The sequence below is a fragment of the Lacerta agilis genome, chromosome 2 (genome assembly GCF_009819535.1).
Source record: "Lacerta agilis isolate rLacAgi1 chromosome 2, rLacAgi1.pri, whole genome shotgun sequence".
NCBI classification, from domain to species: Eukaryota; Metazoa; Chordata; class Lepidosauria; order Squamata; family Lacertidae; genus Lacerta; species Lacerta agilis.
The window spans coordinates 68,133,762-68,155,381 of record NC_046313.1 but is presented as its reverse complement, the minus strand read 5'-3'; the positions used below and the strand labels follow the sequence as shown (position 1 = coordinate 68,155,381).

At 40.6% G+C, this 21,620-nt stretch overlaps 1 protein-coding gene across 1 annotated transcript in view; it reads right to left on the bottom strand.

The window, feature by feature from the left end:
• The window catches only part of BSN (bassoon presynaptic cytomatrix protein), a 193,109-nt gene that overhangs the window by 147,201 nt on the left and 24,288 nt on the right, over positions 1 to 21,620 (bottom strand). The window contains exons 2-3 of the mRNA XM_033141862.1: positions 21,138 to 21,222; positions 19,029 to 19,428 (exon numbers count right to left, since the gene is read on the bottom strand). Of these exons, the coding sequence (XP_032997753.1) occupies positions 19,029 to 19,428; positions 21,138 to 21,222 (485 nt within the window). The remainder of the gene's footprint in view (positions 1 to 19,028; positions 19,429 to 21,137; positions 21,223 to 21,620) is intronic.

The following is a 21,620-nucleotide window of genomic DNA, read 5'->3' as shown; positions in this document are numbered from 1 at the left end:
GTCCCAAACTATTTCCAAACTGAGGATCCTCAGCCCATGATTAAGTACCAGTTCATCTTCTGGGGCTAAAGTGCTGGAAGAGTTACACATGTGGGCCCTGGCAGTTCTAGAACTGTTGAGATGCTACTGCTGAGACGAAGACTTCAAGGGTTGCAAGAAGGACTGTCTTTGCAACTGATCACTCCGAAAGAAATGGATTCTACTTTTGCATTTAACCTTGGGAAACTTGCACTTTTGGTTCTTTACCCACAGACCTAATGCTATGTGAACCAGAGCAGAATGCACAGCCATTTTAGTTTCAACATTTCATAGCTTTGAAAGGCTGTAAGCAGACTTTAAAAAAATGAGGAGGTGAGGTGAAACCTTTTTCACCACTGAGAAAACAAACAAACAAATAAGGCAGTAGCAGAGTCAGGAACAAAAAAGACTGCCATTTACATTCACCTGCCAGAGACACTTATTCGACAACACCAGTTTGAAAATGGGTGAAGAGATACACAAAATAGCTTACAATTACAGATATCCTTCACTTCCTATATAATTTTTCAAAATCAACTATTACAAAAATGCAGTACTGCATTAATAAAATGGTTCATCAGTAGTGAAAAGGCCACTGCCCAGTAGGAGAGCAATGCTTTGTATGCAGAATGGTCCTGAGTTCAATCTTCAGTTAAAGATATCAAATAGCAATGCTCAAAAACACCACCGCCTGAGACCCTAAAATGTTGTCTGTAAAAACAGGCAATGTTATGCAATATGAACCAATGCCTCAGTGAAAAACCGCTTTGTATTTGCCAGTGAATTATGTGGGTAGAATGTATTAATTTTGCCTGCTTTCTGGGACAATTGCTTCTTGTGTTCATGGTTGCTTCTTGTGTTCCTTTTACACTGGTACAAAAATCACAACAATAAAAATAGGCTGCCTAAGGAAGAGAGAGAGAAGAAGAAGAGCTGGAGGAAATACTTCATAATCAATCAAAACAGCCTCTGCCTTGATATATGCAAAAGGAGAAAGCTAAATTCCTGTGATTTTCAATAGACAACCAACCACATCTGTGTGTCAAAACCATCTGCAATGCAACTGGTAGCTATATACCAATCTGTGAAATAGCACACTTATCAGAGATGCTTCCAGTGACGCTGACGCAGCGTTAGTAATTGCTTTACTTAGCAGGAAAGCTGAAAAGGCTGCACTAAGACAGGAGCACTAGGTGAGATTGAACTAGATGTTCCAGCTCAAAGTGTTGTCATCTGTGCAAGCAACACCCCACCCAAATGTACCTGACAACTGCCCAGTTTGTCTACATTTGAAAAGGAAACTATAGATGGATTGGAGAATTTGGTGCGGAAAAACTGGGGAGGAAAGGGGTAAGTACCCCTATTCACCTGCTGCATCTCCATTCAAACTTTACTGATCACAAACTGACTGACAAGGCTGTATTAAATGAAACTGTCTGTGATGTGTTGTCTACCTTGATAAGGCTTCCAGAAAGAAAGAAAAAAATACTGGCCCCTCAATCCACCCCCTGCAAGCCTATTAACTTCATTCATTCCTCATTCTGTTGATATAGTTTCTTAAAATGGCACAACTGCAACAAACACAATACAGACATCTTTTGCATTCATTGGAACTCACTCCTATAAATGTTTACTTGGAAGGATCATTGAGTTCAACAGGACTTACTGCCAGGTCAGTATGCATTAAGACTGCAACCTAAACCAGTCTTTAAAACATAATCAAGGCTATGGATTTCTGTGCAACCCCATTTGTAGTCCAAAGATGAGAAACTGTGTGACTTATGAAAAAATGCAGGAATTGTCCAATAAATTAAGTCACAATTTACAAAAAACAAACAAAAAAACTACCCACAGAAAATCATACCTACTAACCAGTGCTTTTATTCTTTAAAAAATGTTTAAGGGTACTCTCATTTTCCTACTCCTATTGAAATACTGCCTCTAAATGAGGCCAAACTTAGATTCACAAAATGTTTAGGGGTATGTGTAACCCTGCGTATCCCAAGGAAAGAACCACTGCTACTAACCATGATATACAGTTGTATGTAAGTGGGTTCCATAACTCTAAAAGCAGAATTAAACCCAACCTTGTCCCAGTGAGTTTGAAACTCCTGCTTCCTGCTGCAGCTTCCCCACCCTATAATCACTAACCAACAGAAATAAAATGTATAGGGGCTGAACAGGGGGAACTTCCAGGAAACAGAGCTAATAAAGAATGCCCCCCCCCACCTACACGCACACATTCACAAACTAGACAGCACAACACCTCTGTTATCTGAGAGCAGGTCTTCCAATCAAGACCCTGAGCTGTCAATTATAACCGGTAAAACATTCCTTCAGCAATCCAGCCCAAGGCAAAAGGACAACCCTTCCAGTTCATTAAGAAATACTTCTTGTGTGATTTGATGCCTCACTAGATCCCATTTAGATGTTCTTTGTCCTTTGGCTCCTGGAAAAGACCAAAAGGTCTGAGCACGTGCGTGCATACAGGTCTTTCCTCCCTGCTTTGCAAGCAAGAAATGTAGGAAAGTCTGCCCACAGTGAATGTAGATGTTTTATCTGCAGTTCTAGGCTTCTTTCCCTTTGCTGTCTTAAAAAAATGCAACCGACATAGCACACCTTCAACACCAGCCCTCTCAATCAAGGCAACAGCATTTAGGGTGCTTTTCAGTGCTGTGCTGAAAAGGGCCATGGGACAGGCACGTGAATAAACAAGAACCCTCAGGGCCCTGGCTAGTCACTCTTTGTCTTTCTCAGAATTAAAATAGCAACTTGAGAGGGAGGAGGGTGGCCTGAAGGCAACAAGGATCACTGGTGCTCAAAATTGTTTTCATTCACTGGTACCTTAGGCCTGAAGCAGAAGCAAACACATAAAGACATTGGATTTTTGTACAGGAGGGGAGGGAGGGAGTTTAGCTGGAGGGTACAATACTGATGCTTTACACAATAGATATTATACTAGAAAGAGCAAAGCGCTCTGAGTAAACATTTTATAAGGTTAGTGCATGTCAGCATCAAGACATTCACACAAAACAGTGTTAGTCTGTGTGGGCCCCACATATTTACACATCCCCCCCCCCAGCTGAAGGCCGCAACACAAGTCTCTTCAGGGCATCCTTCCACAAACAATGCTGCTACTTCTAAGCGTACAGGGAAAACGTCTTCTGGGCTACTGCAGTGCAATGCACTGACAGAGACTGCTTTGCAGCTCCTTCCTGAAAGCTGAATGCATCTTAGAATTTGAACTCGTTGCCCTGCATGGGCGCACTATTGTTTTCATTTTACTGTACTTCTTCACATAGAGCTGTATACATTAACACAGCTAATATCAGGCTAGTGAGAGCCGGAGGCCAACCATTAACTGATTTTGTTAACATTAAAATTAAATATTGCCCCTCAACTGAGAATCACAGGACAGTTTACAGCAGGGGTAGGCAACCTAAGGCCCGGGGGCCAGATGCTGCCCAATCGCCTTCTCAATCTGGCCCGCAGACTGTCCAGGAATCAGCGTGTTTTTACATGAGCAGAATGTGTGCTTTTATTTAAAATGCATCTCTGGGTTATTTGTGGGGCATAGGAATTCGTTCACACACACACCAATATAGTGCAGCCCCCCACATGCTCTGAGGGACGGTGGACTAGCCCATGGCTGAAAAAGGTTGCTGACCACTGGTCATAGCTGTCAACCCTCCCTGCTGTTCCCCACTGCTATATACATAGCTGTCGACCCTCCCTGCTGTTTCCCAATGCTATAATAAGGGAATTTCCCACAAAAAAAGGGAAAGGTTGACAGCTATGCCACTGGTTTACACTATAAAAACGCAAAAATACACAACGTAATAATGAACAAAACAATAACCGTCTCCCCATACACATTATTATTATTAACACGAAAAGCACACATTGTAAAACACCTCTCAATTTTCACGGGCGAGCTAAAGGTTGTGGCTTGGGAGCAGACCAGAGGGAAGACCTAGCTTCAGTTCAGCATTGGGACCACGGTATCCTTTTAACGGGATCCTGGGGGTGGTGCTTTGCCCTGATGCCCAAAAAGGGGCTGGGGGGCCATAGCTCCCCAAAAAGGTGATCTTGGGAGTGGGGCCACCCTGATTTGATGTACATGATAGGATGATCCTTAACCTTGGTTAACCCTGTCAAGCATCTATCAGCAATTGGGCTGTTCAATGTTAGGATACACACTCAATGCTAATGCCAAAACCTGCTGACATCTGTAATCAATAAAGTTGTGGCCTGTAAAATCCCAAAACTGTTGTCTTGTGTTTTGTTGCAACTAATATCATAACTGCCCAGTACCACCCATATCTCCACTGGGCCTGGGCCAGCAAAACATTTCTAGGGCTGAAGCTTCCAGTTTACAGATTATCTCTTCCTCATGCTCGTTTACCATATAGAGTTCTTCCAGTTATAAATTCAGGGATAACTATTCCCTGCTTAGAGCATTGTTTTCAGTTTGAAATTTTGTTGGAAGGCTACAGGTAAAGTTCATAACATTGTCTATTGTTTGGATGTAGCTTGCTGTTTATTTTATTTATTTTTAATATTGCATTGTTTTGTTTATATACTCAGTAGTATCTTGGAAAGAGTCAATCTTGGCTGCCATCCAAACAGCAGCTTCTGAGGAAGTACTGAAACAAAAATACAATATATGCCAGAGATTTTAAACAATATATACTACTGGATAACAACATTAACTGTACTTCTGCATGAAATTCGTACAGTAAATGTATGGATGCATGGGATTTCTGTATCTATTGTATTCATCACATTGATATATCAACCTTAATGATTAATATTGGTAGCTCAACCTTGCTGAAATATAGTTCTGTATTGTTTCATATTTTCATTGATACAAGAGTCTCTGGTTGCTTATTGGGTGTTACATATATTTATTTTATAGCTTGAATTTTTCATTGCACATATGTCTTATCATTAATTGATTATTCATGTTAAGTTTTGCTCCATGACTTGGTCATTTTCCATATAAAATTGCCATTTGCTACATGGGTGTAGCCAGGATTTGGGGGGGGGGGGCAGCACTTTTGTTTTGGGGGGGGAGAATCATTGTGATTGGTCAGTTAGTTAAATATTTCTATTGTTTTACTTGATCTAGGGGGGCAGCTGCCCATCCTGCCCCCTCTTAGCTACGTCCATGGTTTGCTGAAAACTTCACCAGAAATGGTTGCTGTACAACTTGTTGTGGTGTCATAAACAGAAGATTATTGAGTACAAGCCAGAAATATTCAGCTATGGCAGAGAAACTCTCAAGACAAAAATCCATAAATAATTAATTAATTTCAGAGACAGTAAATGAAATAGAATCAGATGGTATCCATATTATCTTATGTAAAAGGCAAACTTTGTTCTCCAGCATCCTGGTAAAAAAAATCATTTTGTGCAAAATGTGCAAAAGAACCTCACAAAAATAATAAAAAATAGAGAGCAGGGAAGAGTTCTTTCTCTATAAAGTTAAAGGTATCCCTGACCATTAGGTCCAGTTGCAGACGAATCTGGGGTTGTGGCACTCATCTCACTCTATAGGCCGAGGGAGCCAGCGTTTGTCCGCAGACAGCTTCCGAGTCATGTGGCCAGCATGACTATGTCGCTTGTGGCGAACCAGAGCAGCGCATGGAAACGTTGTTTACCTTCCCGCTGGAGCGATACCTATTTATCTACTTGCACTTTGACGTGCTTTCAAACTGCTAGGTGGGCAGGAGCAGAGACCGAACAACAGGAGCTCACCCCATTGCGGGGATTCGAACTGTCAACCTTCTGATTGACAAGCCCTAGGCTCTGTGGTTTAGACGACAGCGCTACCCGCGTCCCTCTTTCTCTATAGGTTGCATTAAAATGTAAGTTTTTGTTTTGGCTCTTAACTGAACTTTGGTCAGATGATACAGAGAGGCCCCTGAAAACAACAAAAATTTGTTCACATATGACGGAATTAGAAATCTCTCAAAGTTGCCCAAGCACTGTTTGTTTTGTTTAGTTACTCAGTGAGCACTACAACATATATACTGAGTACTATAAAAATCATCATGCGAAAGGCTGGACTGGATGAATCCCAAGCCGGAATTAAGATTGCTGGAAGAAATATCAACAACCTCAGATATGCTGATGACACAACCTTGATGGCAGAAAGTGAGGAGGAATTAAAGAACCTTTTAATGAGGGTGAAAGAGGAGAGCGCAAAATATGGTCTGAAGCTCAACATCAAAAAAACTAAGATCATGGCCACTGGTCCCATCACCACCTGGCAAATAGAAGGGGAAGAAATGGAGACAGTGAGAGATTTTACTTTCTTGGGCTCCATGATCACTGCAGATGGTGACAGCAGTCACGAAATTAAAAGATTCCTGCTTCTTGGGAGAAAAACAATGACAAACCTAGACAGCATCTTAAAAAGCAGAGACACCACCTTGCCAACAAAGGTCCATATAGTTAAAGCTATGGTTTTCCCAGTTGTGATGTATGGAAGTGAGAGCTGGACCATAAAGAAGGCTGATCGCCGAAGAATTGATGCTTTTGAATTATGGTGCTGGAGGAGACTCTTGAGAGTCCCATGGAGTGCAAGAAGATCAAACCTATCCATTCTTAAGGAAATCAGGCCTGAGTGCTCACTGGAAGGACAGATCCTGAAGCTGAGGCTTCAATACTTTGGCCACCTCATGAGAAGAGAAGACTCCCTGGAAAAGACCCTGATGTTGGGAAAGATTGAGGGCACAAGGAGAAGGGGACGACAGAGGATGGACAGCTACCAACATGAGTCTGACCAAACTGCGGGAGGCAGTGGAAGACAGGAGTGCCTGGTGTGCTCTGGTCCATGGGGTCACGAAGAGCTGGACATGACTAAACATCAACAACAACAACTATATATACCAGCAAATATTTGGAAATATCATTGGAATAGCATGATGTAAAGATAGAATCCTGTGGGTCCCCATAAGCCAGTGGCCCCACACATACCTTCTGGGAACACCCAGTCAAAACCATTGCAGCACACTACTTCCTAACCCTAAACCAGTCAGAAATCCAAGGAGGATGCCATAGCCAATGGTATGAAAGGCCAGCAAAACCAATAGGGATGCAATCTCTTTGTCTGGCTCCTGGTAGAGGTCTTCCACCAAAGTAAGGCTGCTTCGGTCCCAAGCTAGGCCTGAATCAGATTGGAAAGATCTAAATAATGTATCATCAATATCACTAAATTTATTTATTGCTTTCCAAATTGTTCAGGCCTATAAAGGCTGATTGTTAGGTTAGCTTTACCTAAGCAGAACTTGTGCTGACTTATAATAAATCAGATTTTAAGTAAGGTAGAAATCACAATGATGCAGGCATCCACGGCTAACAGGTGCTTTGTGTACACACTATACATTTAAAGCAAATTTGAAGCACATTTCCCCTCTCAAAGAATTATGGGCACTGTAATTTGTTAAAGGTTGCTGGGAATTGTAACTCTGTGAGGGGTAAACTACAGCCGTCAGAATTCTTTGAGGGGGGAAATGTTCTTTGAAGGTATACTGTGCACGCAGTCATTCTTTATACACAATACAACCAAGCCGTCCCCCCGTCCCCCCAAGATCGAAACCTACATATGTTTAAGTAACATGAGAACTGGGTCTAAAAAGATTATGTCAGGGAAAACCTATTAATTTGTGTACCAGCTGCCTCACTTGGGCAAGCTGCTTTAGTAAACCCAGGAGTGCCACCATTTTCAGTCTCCTGCAGAGCTTCTTAATGCACTCTGTGTGACATTTCCAAGGATTACAGCCAGCCACTCTGTAGTGGAAATTATTGCATCATATGGACAAACCACACCAGCATCTTCTTGTTAAGAACGATTCCTCTCCCAATATGCACATGATAATATGCAAACAAAACTGCAAGGTGGACAAAGACACTGCCTATGTCTGCTACCTGTGTCTATCCTCATTCTCACCCTTTTTAAAAAGGCTTCCCTCAGGTAATATATTTTATAAATCCTGATTCTTTCTGCAAGGTTGAATTATGTACAGCGACAAGAACTTCTGCTTTATCAGGACAGTGTTTTTACTAGCTGCCTGGTAGTGACTATTAAATTGGAAGAGCTCTGTAGCCGACTATGATGCAGAGGCCAGAACCGTGACTGATGCAAGCAGTGTCTGCGCCACTCTGATAAGAACATTAGATGTTCCTGAATAATCTTGTCTTTGCTCAACATTAAAGCTGGTATGTTTACTGTTTCTGGCTTGTATGAGAGAGAGAGAGAGAGAGAGAGAGAGAGAGAGAGAGAGAGAGAGAGAGAGAACCATTCATCATATCCATTAGAAATGAAGGAATTGCCAACAAATAGGGTAGGATAACATTTCTTTCTACTATCCACTGTGCTTCTCTCTGCACATTTGCATTGCTGTGGCAGAAAGCCAATGGTAAATTACTGGTACTCATCAAAATAGCAGTTACTCATCCTGGTCTTGGGAGGTGAAGGGGTTCAATCTTAATTTCTTTCATTTTTTTTATACAAGGAGGGAAACTTCAGCTTGGACTTACTTAAAATACCCATTCCATGACTCTAAAACCAGAAAGAGACATCCTTTGAAAATACACCAGAAATTGGAAGAAAAAAGATGCACTATTATAAATTCCCCATAGCAGCAGCAAGGCACTAGGAGATTATGTCTCCTCATTGCAGCATTTCTAACTGAGATGCCTATAAAGGATAAAAGTTTTTTTTCCTGGAAGCACAGAGTGCAAGGACTTAAACAATCAATTTTATTAGATGACCCCAAGTTTTAGTCTTTTGACAGAGGGAGAAATCTGCTCCCAATCAACTTTATTCACACTGTCTCCCCCCCTCCCGAAACAGCCTCAACCAAACACATTAGCCTTTAGTCAGAAACAAGGTGCTCTTTTTATGATGGGGCAGAGAGATCTGCACTCAGTATTTATTTATTTGTCATTTATTATTAAAGATTTATTCCGCTCTCTTCAAGTATCAGCGCATCTTAACATAAAATATTAAAAACAATATGAAGTAAATAATACATAAAATACGTTAAAAATAGCAAATCTATAAAAGCAACATAAAATATAATCCAAGCAAAAGAGATCTCCAGGTAAATAAAAGGTCTCTGCCTGGTGACAGAAAGACATCAGAGTGGGTGCCAGGTGATCTTCTGGGAGTGTGTTCCAAAGCCAGGGCTCCACCACTGAAGACACCCACCATCCAGTAGTGACCCAACAGAGCCCAAATGGCTAAGTACAGACAGGCTCATGTGGAGATAGACAATCGTTCACAGTATACAGCCACTCCATGTATTTGTATATTCAGAAGGGATGGCAACTATAGGAGATTTAGAACTCTTGGGGGATGCAGTAGGGAGAAAAAGACCAATGAACAGTGCAAGGGCCATGCACATCTATAGGGATGACTCTACAAAGCACTTCAAATGCCATAGTTACTTTGTTTCATCTGTCACTACAGTCTTATCCATCTCTTGTTGCTGCACAAGAATTATCATGCTGGTTAATGAAAGTAGGAATGCGAACCGTGCCATCTTCATGCCTTAGCACTGCACTTGTATGAGTTTTTACATTACAGATATTGTTTTATTTAAGCCTTCTATGCCCATCTAAACCAGGGGTCAGCAAACTTTTTCAGCAGGGGGCCAGTCCACTGTCCCTCAGACCTTGTGGGGGGCCGGACTATATTTTGAAAAAAAATATGAACGAATTCCTATGCCCCACAAATAACCCAGAGATGCATTTTAAATAAAAGGACACATTCTACTCATGTAAAAACATGGACCGTCCGCGGGCCGCATTTAGAAGGCGATTGGGCCGCATCCGGCTCCCGGGCCTTAGTTTGGGGATCCCTGATCTAAACAAAGACTAACAACAGCAGTGGAAGAGTTGATTCAGCTTGCAAGATCACCTCATATGTGGCCACTTGACTGCTTTGATCTGTGTAACTGGGACTGTTACAGATGCCACATAATACTCATTCTGTGCTAGTAAGAAACTGAAATTGATCTTGAGAGTAGCAGCATCCACACTTTGGAACTCCCTGCCTGTTGACATCCAGACATTTAGAACGTTAGCATGTGTTTTAATCTGGCTTTTAAGCTTATTGTGGATTTTAACTATTTTTGAATGTTTTAAATGGCTATTTTAACTGATAATTTTATTTCATTTTTGTAATAAACTTAAATGCAACACAATCAAGTGGTATATAAATCTTGTGAAATATGTAACATATATAAATAAATAAGATGAATACACTGGTTTCATATGGAAATTTGTAGTACAAACCTACACCCTTTAGGCTATTTTTGATTCCAAATAGTCACAGGACCTATAAAAGTGACATTTCAAAATCAAAGCTAAAAATTTCTTGTTTTTATAGTCCACTTAACACAGCAGCTCCTTTGAAATAAAGGCAAATGTCTCAGACATGACTAGTGAATACAACTGGAAATGTCATCTGTTTTAGTCTAAGATGCCTAATATAATTCCCGATTTTCTGTTCTCTTATAGCTTTGCTCATTAACACAACTACTTCTGCTAGCTCAACATGCTTAATCTCTGCCTATATTTTTTTTTGAAAGCTTGAAGAAAAACAGCAAGGAAAATAAATAGTTCTCTAGTTCTCTTAATACAATGCCAGAGATGCTTTTAAATGAGTCTAGTGCCCTGGACATGGAGCAATTGCCTCTACCTGTAGAATGTATTAATATCTCATTCCTTCTTATTGAAAATATGCTGAGAGTTATAGCTTAACCGAGACTGAATAATGATTTTCAGTGAGGTTTCTGGGGAACAAGCTACAGATACATACAAGTGCATGTAACAATACTTCAGCAGCTTCTTCTCGTATTAAAAAGCGATTCTGGGAAAAGGTTTTTTTCTAATATACCAAGAAAAAATTATTTACAACGACCAGACTACTTCCTCCTTTCAGGCTGCTGGAACCAATCTGTCTTAATGAGCCATTAGACACCCTACCAGGCTTCGCCCCTCAAATATTTTCAGCCAAGATGGGTCAGGGATGGCACACAAGAGGTAGGTCATGTATCTCCACATAATGTGGAGTGGGGGAACAGATGCATTGCCTAACTGGTTCCCCATCATACATTATTCTGCTGCCACTGCAGTTAATTTCCCCACTATGGGGCTCCAGAATGCTGGAGTTTTGTTATGTACATTTTCATGTAATGTGCCCTTTAGAGTATTTTCTTTCCTTCCCAGTGTTATAACTGAAACCTTTCAAGTTACAAACTGTCAAGATTTGCAAAAGCAAAACAAACAAATCCCTGAAGAGCTACAGTATGTTGGGGGGTGAGGTGGGGGGAAACAAGGAACTCTATCCAGGATTTGAGAATATGTATTGCAAATGATATGCCCAAAATGTAGTAAGCTTTCTTTGCTTTTGTAGAAATCAAATTTCATTTCTTAGTATTCTAAGTTATATTGCGCTATGCATCTGGAGCTCTTTTTTCCACCTCAGAACACTAGAAATACTGGACGGTGGATTTAAAGTGAAAGCAGCTATTTGCAGATCCAGGTATGTATATGGGTGTGCCTTGCAGAAACTCTGATTCACACCATTCTACACCAATGTACGGTACTTAGTTTGCAAAGGTGCAATGACTAGAGTGTCTAAATGGTGAGCAGATATATATATATATATCACTGGCTCACCTGTGAATCCATCGTTATGGAGTCAGACTTAAAACAGCTGAGCATATTGCAGCTTGTCAGTTAAAGCCACCTAGGTTTCAGTTTTCAAGTCACTTGTGTCAATGGTTGACATTAGGGGTTCTGCTGATACAAATATGAATAACTTTTGCTGCTTTTAATTAGAAACAACTGAGATAATTTTAATGACAGATATCACGAATGCATGCTTCAACAGCTGCCTAAAACCATGCATTTGCAATCTTGGCACATCTGGCTATCCTTGTTCAAGGCTCTTCATACTGCCCTTGGCAAAGCAGCAATTGCAAAGACGAAAGCATGCTGTTTTTAATACATCCAAAGTTGTTGCCTTTGCTACCTGCTGCTTTAATTACTTTTCACCCCCCATGTTCCCTCTCCCACACAGAAAGCCACACGCCTACATCCTTTGAAGAAAGCGTAATGTTTCAATCTGAAACGCCCATACTGTTTATCATACCTCTTAAGCATTGCGGAACTCCTGCTTAGTCTTGCTCACTCCTTATATCGGAGGCAGAACATGCGGATGACACAATCTAAAGAGGACTGTCGGTAGAACTAATTGCCTTATTCGTTGTGAATAATGCATCCAACACATTTTTATTAGCACTTGCTTCATCTTTTTGTTTAGTTAAAACACTCTTTTCATTATTCTTCCCCACTCTGTAAATGAGATGAGGGAACCAGAGCAGGAGAGGAAGGAGCAATTGGAACTGTTTGCGCATAAAGCAACCTTAGATGCTATCAAAGGTTCGGAACAATTGTACACTGTGTTAGTGGGGATAACTTGTTATTTCTCTTTAATAGAATGACAGCAGAATCCTATACTTCTCTATTTAGAAATCAGTCCTGCTCTGCTGAAACTTACTGCCGAGTATCTGGGTGCATGGCATTGCAGTCTGAGAAATGAAGTTGAGAAATATGCCATTATGTAAAAGGCTTGTTAGCCTGCAGTTCCTTCTCAATAAAAGAGATGATGAAAATGAGGGGACAGAAAATAAATACCGAATTAGAGGAGACTTGAAAGAACAGGTATATTTAGAAGTTAGATACAGCAGCAGATATAAAAAGAAAGCCAGATGCTTATTTATTTCTTGAATAAAAGTGTAAGAAGATGAAAATGCAAAAAGATGAAATTTCAATTAGCGAATATTGCCCTCTGGAATTCAACGCAGCAAGGGAAAAGGGTTTAGTATAACTTACAAAACCATTAACAAACATTTACAGACTAGTTTATAGTTTATAATTACAGCACCGGTGAGGCAAACTATGTCTTACCAAGATGGTGTGAATGTGAGCTCCTGCAGAGGAACTCATTTCAACTTTGCTCATCCTGACCTTTTTTTACTGCCATGCTGAACTAAGCCAAGGTTTGGCTTAATGTGTTGTCCACACCCAGGCTCATGGTAGCCTCCTCATTACCCATGGACAGCAGCCAAGAAAAAAACGTTTAACAAAATGTTTGATAAATGATGTAAAGAGGGTATAATCAATTTGAAGCAGGGTAGGGCATTATCAAGGTAAGCTTAGGCAATAAACCAGTGATGGCCAAACTTGGCCCTTCAGCTGTTTTGGGACTACAGTTCCCATCATCCTTGACCACTGGTCCTGTTAGCTAGGGATGATGGGAGTTGTAGTCCCAAAACAGCTGGAGGGCCAAGTCTGACCATCACTGCCATAAACCATGCTTTTTAAGGGGATAAAATTCTGCCCACATATATAACATTCTCCTTTGCTGCATCATGTTGGAGTAGTTTAATTCTGAATATAAACAAAAAATAATCACTGGCCAAAGGTCAAATCAAGAGGACAATACAGTAGTTTGGATCTAAGTTGCTCTTCCATTCACACAAGCCCCCAGGGACGTCTTAAGCATATCCGGCGCCATGGTGCAAAGATCCCTCTGGCAACCCCTCCGGCAACTCCAAAACAAGGGAGGGGCAGTAGAAAATGTCCTCTGCCCCCCCCCCCACCGCCCTGATCTCCGGTGTGGTGGCGGTGGCGATCAAACAGGAAAACGTGCTGGCAGACATGCTCTCCAGCATCAGGGCGCCTGAGAAGGCAGCCCAGGAAGGCTGCACGCTGCCTTTCGCCAGGAGGAGGACAACGACTGGGAGCAGGGCCGTCTTTAGCAGCTTCTATCCTAAGCCTCTGAGGGATCGCTCTCCTCCTGAGTCATCTAGTCCAACCCCCTGCAATGCAGGAATCTCAACCAAATCCTCCATGACAAGTGGCCATCCAACCTCTGCATAAAAAACTCCAAGGAAGGACAGTCCAACACCACTCAGGGAAGTCTGTTCCACTGTCAATCAGCTCTTACTGTCAGAAAATTCTTCCTGATATTTAGTCAGAATCTCCTTTCCTGTAACTTGAACACATTGGTTCAGGTCCTAGCCTCAACAGAACAGATATAAGAGTCAGCAGCATTCTTTTCAAAACTAAAATGATTAAACCTGACATTATTCAAAAATGATGCTACTATAGTTGGGAAAACAGATTCTACCTGGGTTCAGAATGAGCAATAGCTTGATCAATCAACTATCTAAGCACAGAGCAATGGAAGAAAATATGGTTCCTCTCATGCAAAGAAAAATTAAATGCCAAGTGGGTGTAAATACCTTGAAGATTGCACTTAATTTGTAGTTCCCTAAATTATCAACATTCCAAGTAGCAAAGTAATGTCAAAGGATGTTCATAACCTTGCTAACACTCCTAAGCAAATCCATGCTCAAGCATCATGATTAATTATCAGGCATTGGAGAACCTGGTAAACAGCACTTAAAGCATGCACTTGTGGAACAGTTTAAATCAATTCATAATACTTCCATGGATTTAAAGAAGTTTGCTAAACTGTGTTTAACACAGACTGGAATACAGAATCTGAGATATTCAATCAAGTTTGGGAAGGATCCCAATAATTTTCTAGTCCTATCATCAGCTGAAAAAGTAGAGTATGATTTCTCAAACCTCATCTCCTCTTCAAAGAGACTCCTATTTGCTTTAGACAGAGCTTCACCCTCCCACCCACCCTTGAAAACCACCCATTTGAATTATTTCTCCCGTGGCAGGGGAGAAATAATTTTTAAAACCTTATGCCCCATGTTTGGATACTGATCTCGATTGGGGGCTCTACGTTGGCAACTTATGTTTTAAAACCCTGCATTTTACGGGCACCGTTGCCTGTTTGGCCATGAGATGGTTCTAGTTTGGCCCTTAGATGGTTCCAAAAGTATATAGGAAACTTGTTCTTTCAATTAATCACCTAACTGAAGCAAAGTTGCCGCAAAAAACTATGCATCTAACCCTGTGGATTGTAGCAGTGGATAACAACTGTTCTTTATCATCTTTATGGTCATATTTTAAGGATTTGAAAATGGATTGTTATCAAGTAGTCATTTAACTGCCTTTTCTCACAGCCTAAATAGTCTTGATCCCTTGATGTTTCTAAATCTTTTCCACACTGCCATTTTCTTTGGCTTGTTAGCATGCTTCTTAAATTGGACGTGTTAATCCAGTGTGGCCTAATCAATGGTAAATTTTACAATTACTCCTTGTCACTTCTGCAAACTCATTCTGCAAATGTATAAACTAACTCACAGGAAAGGCTCGTACTTTATTTAGAATTATTTTCACCAGAAGACTGAAGATGATAAAGGCAGCTAACATACTTATTTGCTTGTACAGTCAAAATATGGAATCAGAGGCCTGCTCAGTGTGGCTGCTCAAAACATCCTCTGTGGCATCAACACTTCACATGATAAACAATAATCAAGCCCTTCAAATTGGTCTCTTTCAAATTCACAAGCACCATATCCCACAATGAGGATTACTTCTTTATCTAAAATAGTCACTCATATAGTTCACCAGCCTGCATTTGCTGGGTTTCCTTTTTGCTAATTTTCATTTAAATGGGGGAACCTGTGATTCTCCAGAGGTTGCTGCAGCAACACTCATCAACCCCAATGAGAAAGCCCAATGGTCAGAATCAGGAGGGCCAGAGATTTTTCACCCCTGATATAAATCCTCCTAAATAACAAAGAAAGGAAGCAGAAGTTTTCCAAGCTGATTTGTTTTGTGACTTGCTAGAACAAAAAGTAAAATGGGCAAATTATGAAATATGCTGACAAATACCGTACTTTTCCGTGTATAAAACTGGGTTTTTTTCTTTAAAAATAATGCAAAAAATGGGGAGCGTCTTATACAGTGGTAGCTCGACTTACGAATTTAATCCGTTCCGAATGCACATTTGTAGGTCGAAAAATTTATAAGTCGAAAAAGCGATTTCCCCAGAGGAATGCATTGGAAACGAAAAATTTGGAAAAATTTGTAAGTCGAGTAAACCGCATCTAAAATTCGTAAGTCAAGTAAACCCCATCTAAAACCGCCAACGGATGTCCATTCATAAGTCGAAAAATTCGTATGTCAAGTAATTCGTAAGTCGAGGTACCACTGTACATGGGTAGTGCATAGGGTGAACGTTTGATTGGTTGCTGCCGTGGCTGTTAGCAGCTATTGTGCGTGTTATTGGTTGCTGTGTCAATGGGTGGTGTTGATTTGCTGACACTGCAGCAATTGGGCGGGCAATTGGCAGCTTCTGCTGGCGAGGGGACAGACGGGAGGCAGATTCTGCAAGACGTGCAGGTGAGCAACATCCCCCCTTAAAAAGTTCAACAACTCTGGGGAACCCTCCACAAAAAAGCTCAACAACTCAGGGCTATCCTCCACAAAAAGAGCTCAACAAATCTGTGCCATCTCCCTCCATTCTCTTAAATTTGAGTCTCCAAAAATAGGGGGCGTCTTATACATTGGGGCGTCTTATAGACGGAAAAGTACTGTATGTCATTTGCATTTATAGGTCCTTTTGTGTATTCCCAACCTTTCCATACTGTTTAATACTATTCAGAAAAGTCAGTTTCATTTATCTAAATGGAAAAGCATAATGAACATTCATTGCAAAATATATTTCACATAAAGTACTCAGGCAAATATGCATTAACAGAATCGGGACATAATTCAAGCGCAGCTGCTGTACAAACTCCATTAATTTCAAACTCCATTGAAATAAATGGAGGTTGAGCAGTAACAGTGGTTAGGGTAATGCATCTTTAATTATATGTAAATAATTTTGAAATGAAAAAGGGCAGATAGCAAAACATTGCAACAAATAATTCATCCAGTTTAAATCACAAATGAAAGGCTGTGAGATGAAGGATAATGTATTATGTTATCTCCCTGCTTGAGAGATGCTCAAGTGAGTTAACATTATATAAGGAACTTGTATAACTAGAGAATCTTGTTAGCTGGGCTATCGTATTCATGTCCAGACCAGTGGGGCGCGGGGGCAAACCATACTGAACTAGTTTAACAAAATGGCGTACTCTACCCTGCCTCGATCAACTTACCTCACATTCTCTGCCCACTCTATTATCCCTTGCACTTATTGAAGGATTCAAAGCAATGCAGTGATTTGCTCTGTGGGCTTCACACAATACAATAATATATCAAGGAAATACACCTATGTTTGTGTGACTGCTCTTCATATGTTTAGGTATGTTTTAATTAAATAGCAGCCACAGAGGCAATCAAGACAATGTCCCCATGTCAAAGCCCACCGCCCTCAAAAACCTGCTATTTGGCACAGGAGACGCTAGATTTGTTGGAAGTGCAGCAAAGGGGTTAACTACCCGCACACTTCCTGCATGCCATAGTTTTAATACTTGTGGCCTCTCTCCTATCACACTATTTAGCAAAATAATAATATAAAAATGATGATGCAGTTTATTTATACGCTGCTTTTCAATGCAAAGGCCCGCCAAGCAGTGAGCAGCATATTAACGTAGTACATGCAACAGAGTACAATAAAATACCATATATCGATCAGCAAGCAAAACCATTTAACAACAATAGCACCACATTGATTTAATAAATAATTATGATGATAAGGGTCAGAGGAGAACCTCCCCAGGCTAGAAAATTAAAGGGCACTCTCACCAACCCTATATCCTATCCCACACGTTTAGGCGCTAGAGACCTGAACAAAGAGAAATGTTTAATTGGTTTTAAAGTATAGAAGAGTAAGAAGTACCCCAGTTTAAGAGCACCCTAACTTAATCTTATCAAATTTAAGGGGTTAGAATTAAGGAACATGAATTATAATCATGCCGTTCACATACTGTCTAGCTTGGCCCAAAGTCTGGTTATGCAACCCTGATGTATTTTTCATACAAATCAAAGGACTGGTGTCCAGGGAATGTGCCCAATAACTGTTTGGGAGCTGCTGCAGTTGGTTAGCCTGTTTGCAAGCTGAAGACAAGTCTTTTGACTGCCACATACCCAACAAAGAGAAAATCAAAGGTATTTCAGGGGAGGTTTGTCAACACAAGAGATTGTAACCGATTTTCCCCAGTACCAAATATTGCAGAATGAATGCTAAGAAAATGTGATATCACTGCAACAGAAGAGATAACCTCAGAAAGGATCTATGGATCCCTCACCATGAATAAGTAACAACTCCAGATTTATTTCACAATAAAACATCATTTGAAACCACTCTCTAAAAATGTCACATCAGAGGACTAAATCTGGATAACCATAACACCTGAGCTCTTCAGATGCTTAGTTTTATTCCCCATTCTACTCAACAGCCAATGGAAAGATCCTCTTGCGGTGGTTCTGAATTTCACAACCATCAAGCCTCAAAGCTATCTGAGCCCCATTCACAAAAAATGTGAGTATATCAGGCTTCATGCAAGTGTTAGCAATCTTTAGCTATCTTTAACTTCAACTAGTAATGAAGCCTGTTGACTGAAGCAAAACTGTTATCACTTTTTCTCCCTTCCCTTCCATACTTTCACTCTTTCCTTTAATCTTATTGCAAAAGGTAGAAAAAGATTCACCAAAAGAAAACTTAAAAATATATTCAATAATAGTATCAGATGAAAGAGCTAAAATGTGTTGGTTGACAGAATTCTTTTAGAAAAGTTGGTTGCAGTTTAGCCAGGTGTACACAACCAAGCTCTCAACAAAATTGCATGTGCACCTATTCTCTATTTGGTGACACGACATTACTACAAGCACTATAGTTCCCCAGTCCTCTAAACCATTCTCACCTCACCTTCATCACATACACGTATCACTCAAGTGTTTCAGATCTCAATAATTATCCCCAAAGGTTGAATTCCAAACTCCCTTTTCATATCACACAGTGCAAGGAGTTTCTCACCTGAGTTATGACATATTAACAGAAATCCAGTAATGATGCCCCATAAATTGATCAAAATGTTCAGTTTATGTATTACCTCAGTCAGGTGAGGGTTGGGGTTGAATCCACATTGGTTGCAGACCTTGTTGTGACACTGTGTACAGGTGTTGAAGTTTGGCTGGTTGGGAGAGGAGGTGAGTTCTGTTGTCTTGCATATAGGACAGAGTGTGCTGCTAGGAAGGGGTGCGATTTGTGGGACAGAATAAGGTGAGGTAGGGGTGCTGCCTCGATCCGGTGACACAGACGGTGAACGCCCTGTTCTCTGGCTCCTGCTGTCCACTTGGAGTGTCCTCCTCGGCCCATCAGCCTGTTGGGGGGTCTGCCCGTGGCTCCTCATCTCTCTTGTGCTTTCGCTGGTCTGAGCAGCCGGTTTTGGAGATGGGGAAGCTGCTCTCTGTCCAAAGGAGGGGTCCGATTGATCTGGTCTTCTTGGTGTGCTGAAACACATTAAATGCAGATGTCAATCAGGTTGCAGAGAATCGAGGTAAGATAATAGGCAAAACTGCCTTGGCTATTTCCTCAGGATATACTTTGAAGTGCATTTGAGAATCTCCAAGATTCAAAGTTAAAGGCAAGAAAATAAGTGTAAACAGATGTTTAGAGAAAATGATTGCCATCTATTCCTCCACCAATTTCTTAAAACCACAAGACATGGATATTTCTTCAAGATGCAATCTAACAAGTTGTAAATACAAGATTCAATTGTATTTAAAGTCAGAACAGCTAAAAACTTGTCCTTTCTTTCCCCCAAAGGCTATAATCTGAAAGGGGTGGGGCTATATGTCAAGTGAGCAGTGCATATGGACTTGGAGGGTGAGGCATACATTTTTATACAAATAAAAATAAACAAAAAATAGAACCAACAGAAATCAGGCATACTCAGTTCCAAATGGATATGTTCCCACTACTGGAGAAGGCTGTATGGTCATTTGAAATACCACTCTCAAGTCTTCATGCAGCAAAGGAACTCATAGCCAGCTAGAAGAAACAAATCCCATCCGCTTATGCTGTTTCTATGATAGAGGATAGGTAGATAATTCAACTGCTACATGGCATTATAAAAAGCAGTTTTTCTATTTTGCCAAAAATGGAAAGGCATTTAAAATAGACTTCAGAAGCTGCTGCTTGTTCTCTATTCGAACTTAAAAATAGGTCAGCCGACTGCAAGAACATCTCTTCTTTAGCACACAAGCATGTATATACATTGTCATTCATTCCGGCTTCCCTTATTAAGGAATATTCCAAACCAGAATATCTAAATTCACTCATCCTCTTCCCAGTTTCTAGGGCAGGATCAAACATAGTCCTGGTCTTTTGGGAATTTAACCTTCTGTGGTTCACCAGGATATTATATTGCAATTTCATATTCTCTCATGTCTGAGTAATATTTATAAACTTCCTATCATACCCTGACAGAAAACTCTGCACTATTCATTCAGTACTCAGTCCTGTAGATCAAATGTGTTGGCTTTGTCACAAATACTTTTTTGAATTCCTGTGTAACCAGAACTACATCAAAAACAGAAATAAATGATGCAGTAATATGTGTGTGCCAAACAATATTTTGTTGCAACTGGTTTTGAACATACTTTCCATAATCACATCATAAGTGTGTGATGGCCACATCCTCAGGCTCAATCATTCTTCCATTTAAATATACTTTGAATTTTGATACAGTTCAAGTTACACCTGAGTCATCTGTCGTTTCCCTCTAGTCAGCTCCCCATTGCACTGGTGGCATCTGAGTATGGTTTGACAAGATAATGTGGGCGATTCCCATGTAAGCATTAGTGGTTTTGATCAAGAGGAAGCAGGATAGGAGCGGAAAATGTTTGTTATCTGGACAACTCATATGTTGCCCAAACAATACGTGAACCAACTACAGGAACATCAGCCACCATTGCAACTGTAACGTTTGAACCAGGCTTGATCTTCTCTGAGTCAAGTAAATATCGAGCAAATCCCAAATGTGATGTATCCAATGACTTATGCCTGGGTGCTCTCTCTTATCCATGGCTAGAGGACAAGTAAGGAAAGGAGCAAAACTACATGGCTACTCAGCATATTTTAAGATGCCTACAGAGAAATCAAAGTAAAACCTTGTAAAAACACCACAATGACACACACACACACCACCTTTGTTCACCATTTGTACAGGAAGTTGCCACTGCCTGTGGATTCCTGCCAGGCATACTTATAGTAAAACAAGCTACTGTCCATGTTGCATGTTCCTGCAGTATAAATTGTTTTTCTGTAGGGAAGCTATAATCAGAGTAGGAATATCACCTTATCCAACCCACAGATATGCAGTGGTTTGTGTTCAAAGGCACAAATATATTATTTGCTCCTAGCATAGATTTGGCATTGACAAGGCCAAAGTCTTCATGAATGTTTAATAAACACTATAAATCTTTAGAATACATCAGTGACACTGTTTCATACTGTTCAAGTAGATTGCTTTAATGCATGCATGCTGTTCCGACCATACAATTCCTTGTGACTCTCACAGCAGAACTACACATTGTAAGAAACATAAGAAAGGCAGCCCCATGTCTTCCCTGATAATCTGAAGGATCGTTCACAAAGTCTTCTGGCAGGAGGGCAGAGCAGCAGCACACTGCCATCCTCA